Here is a 3,354-nt window from a genome sequence, read left to right as displayed (position 1 = left end):
TTCCGCACCTCCACATGATATTGAAATGTGTTTCAATGATGATAGTAGTGGAGATACTACTTGGGGTGAAGGGGATGATCGTCCTCTCATCCTCAACGATGACTTGATGACTGACTCTTGGACAAAGGTGGGCCGCCAAGAAGCTGTTTACTGACCGTTTGACTTATTGACGTCAGACCGACGTGCAATCAACTTCATCCTTGTGTAACAACAAACCTTCATCCAGCTTTTCACCTGCCAAGCTGGATCTACCTCCATTGGAGACGATACGACTTTACTCTCCTCCCAGCTCTCCCAGTCCAATCCGACCCCAACGATTCCCCCGGCAATCAGAGGAGATTACAGATTCTGTTTCTGGTCGAATTAACCCCGCAACTTGTCATCGTTTATCACAACCATCAGATCGAACACTAGTTGGAACCCCAAGCTCTAAACTTAGACAGACCATCAACGATGACTCGGTCACCAACCTCAACTCTGTACTACCTTCAGGGACGATATGTGATGCTTGTGATAAAGAAGAGATGGAAGGTCGCGTCACACAAGTCTTACCCTGTAAAGTAAGCTGTATTAGACTCTACTCATCCTGCAAAGCTGACAGACTAGCATTGGCTTTGCGCTACTTGTTTTTCTTCCTTGATCTCGGCCGTTTCCGTTTCACAAAAACCTTCCAAATGCCCTTCATGTCTCCAACACGTCTCAGGATTGTCCTCCAGGCGCAAGACAACAATAGAAGAAGACCATCCTAATCCATTGTGTCCAGCTTCCAAACAGAACACCTCTTCTGCTTCTGAGGTGGAAGTCAATACAGTCGTCTTGCGCATTGACAATGTAGCTTGGGTGAGTGAGCCAGCGAGGGGAATAGTAATTCGAGCTGATGTGTTCAGGATGTAACACCAACAGTGGTGGAAAGTTTCCTCCCTCGTCATGTCTTACCACCTTCTCATCCTCATCCTATTCATATCCTCCTTGATCGAATGGACGGTAAGACGAAAGATTATCTTGTATGTCTGTTCCTCGTTTGTTGAGCAATGACTGAAAACAGTACGTTGAAGTACGTTCACAAGCTGCAGCGAAAGAAGTACTTCAAAGACGTCAGAATAATTTCATGCCCGGTGGTCCTCTTTCTCGTCGTAGTAGACCGGTGACCATCACTCCGGTGACACATGCGGAACTCATATCAGAGGTAAGTTAACTCTTATCCTGCCCTTCAACCATTACACTAGCTATGCTACAGTAATATTCTTTCCACCCTTCATTTTCCTTTCCTTCCCTGTCTATTGCTTGTCCCCGGTTCCCCTTCTCCTCCTTCTATTCCCCCTCCCTCCTCAATTAGGGCTCTTGATGCCATGATTTTCATACTATGAACATCGCCTGGTTTATCCATCTCAGTTCACAGGAAAAGAAGCGATAAACCCCCTGACAAACAGCTACGTCCCCGTTCCCCACAAGAACTTCAAAGTTTACTTCGTCTTTGTCAAGCATCCATCTCTTCACCACCTTTAACAAACCCATTTCTCAATCACACATCTTCGTACGTATCACCAAACGGTGTTGCACACTTTGTCAAATCTCGTCATGGACCATTCCATCTTCTCATGTCTATATTAAGTAAACTTCGGGGTAAAGATAGTCCTGCATATTGGGATTTACTCGGTACGTCTTTCTCTCTCTCTCTCTCTCTCTCTCTCTCTCTCTCTCTCTCTCTCTCTCTGTGTGTGTGTGTGTGTATGTGTGTGTGGTCCCCCCTTCCTCTCTCTCTCCCCCTCCCTCACTTTTTTTTCTGTCACTCATTCCATCACATGAAAACAAGGCTGATGAGTAGCTACCACATCTGGTCAGTCATCCCGATCTATTTCTTCAATTCAATAAAGACGAAACTAATAACAAAGGAGCTATAGCCGCACTTGCCACTATTTCCAGAGATGGTAACACTCCCGACAATCTGAACAAATGGAGAAAGAAAGATACAGAAGATGAAATGGTTCTTAATCAATTAAGTAAAATGTTCGAAAGTTGTTTTGCCGATTTGACCTCGACTTAAAAACACTCTCACTTTTTCTTTTCAAATCCTTTCTCCAATTTCAACCATTTCCTTTGACTATCAAAATATGGTCTACGTTATCATATGATCATCTCATATCATCCCCCTTATATTCACAAAGACGATAATAAACAAGAAAGAATTTTGACATCACTAGAGTATTCATATCATAGTAATAAAATATCATACAATAGTCTTAAACATGTCATTCAATTTTCATAATAAATATCTTAATCTAGATTTATCTCTCTCACTGATTATACTTGGTCCAAGAAGTATATCATATTCTATTCCTTCTAATCCCCAACGCCATATCTATGTCATGATCAGTCTCTCTCTCGTGCGTAAGTTCTCTCTCCTCTTCTAAATGGGTACTTGTGCGCTTGGTGCCGGATGGAGTCTTTCCTTCGTCCTTGAAAGGGGACTCGTAAGAGTGGTGAGGATGCAGAAGACGAGGGAGCGGGCGACCAATTTGATCAAACTCACAAGATATCTTCTTAATTCTTTATCAAACGGTCTTACCAATCTCCATTCTTCCCTCTCCTCAATTGACAACCCTTCCAAAACATCTTCTCTCCCAATTCCCTTTCCTTTTCCCTCGATTCTCTGATCAAAAACATTTTCATCCTCACTCAAACAATCCCTCCAATCCATCTCTACTGAATCATCCCGCACCTGGACTGACGCTCTTTCCATAGCCCTAGTCCGCTTATGTAACCACTTGGATTCATCCCTTGGTGCTCCACCTCCAGGTAAAAGATCCGAGAATATCCTAAATGAATCTGATGCGTATATTCCGGCTCCATGAAAGATCTTGACGTCCCATTCGAATTTGTTAACTTGAACAGGTACATCGTCTAGCTTTGTCACATTTTCCAAAGACGAATCTTTTGCAATCTCTCGCTTTCTATGTTTCTTACCTTTGACGTCATTCTCTTCGTATACTTGGTGAGATAAACCTTGCTCGTCTGTATCTATATGTTCCAAATCCAAATCCGAGTTTCTTTTCCTTTTCCTAGATCTTCTTTTGCCCTTGATGGTCGTTGCCAGCTCATGAGTCTTGCTTACTTCCGCATTATCCCCAATGAATTCCGTCACTGTATTCATATCCTTCTCGGATGTCGGTATTGTCGATACGGCTGAGATAGTATTAGATGAGATTTGATCAAGAGACAAAGGTCGTGGCCATGCAAGAGAAAGGTATTGTTGACTAAACCGAACTAACGTAGCTGCTCTTTGGTTGTATAATCCTAAGGGATACAAAATCTCACTAAGATCGAGGATACTCGCTATTTTATCAGATTTTGTTG

The 3,354-nt window shown here is 42.8% G+C and overlaps 2 protein-coding genes across 2 annotated transcripts; one reads left to right on the top strand and one right to left on the bottom strand.

The window, feature by feature from the left end:
- Nucleotides 1-25: 25 nt before the first annotated feature.
- On the top strand, nt 26-2,044 carry TREMEDRAFT_61175 (uncharacterized protein; the record flags this gene model as incomplete). The annotated part of the gene is made up of 8 exons (XM_007003476.1): nt 26-127; nt 177-560; nt 607-840; nt 888-1,004; nt 1,046-1,186; nt 1,431-1,656; nt 1,826-1,837; nt 1,893-2,044. 8 exons carry the CDS (start codon nt 26-28, stop codon nt 2,042-2,044), a joined length of 1,368 nt encoding a protein of 455 aa, XP_007003538.1.
- Nucleotides 2,045-2,260: 216 nt separating this feature from the next.
- Nucleotides 2,261-3,151, bottom strand: TREMEDRAFT_61174 (uncharacterized protein; the record flags this gene model as incomplete). Its single annotated transcript, XM_007003475.1, has 2 exons — nt 2,261-2,359; nt 2,531-3,151. The coding sequence occupies 2 exons, from the start codon at nt 3,149-3,151 to the stop codon at nt 2,261-2,263; spliced, it is 720 nt and encodes a 239-aa protein (XP_007003537.1).
- Nucleotides 3,152-3,354: the final 203 nt, after the last annotated feature.

The sequence above is a fragment of the Tremella mesenterica genome, assembly GCF_000271645.1.
Source record: "Tremella mesenterica DSM 1558 unplaced genomic scaffold TREMEscaffold_3, whole genome shotgun sequence".
NCBI classification, from domain to species: domain Eukaryota; kingdom Fungi; phylum Basidiomycota; class Tremellomycetes; order Tremellales; family Tremellaceae; genus Tremella; species Tremella mesenterica.
Note: the sequence above shows the minus strand (reverse complement) of the source record. Positions and strands in the feature narration are given on the sequence as shown.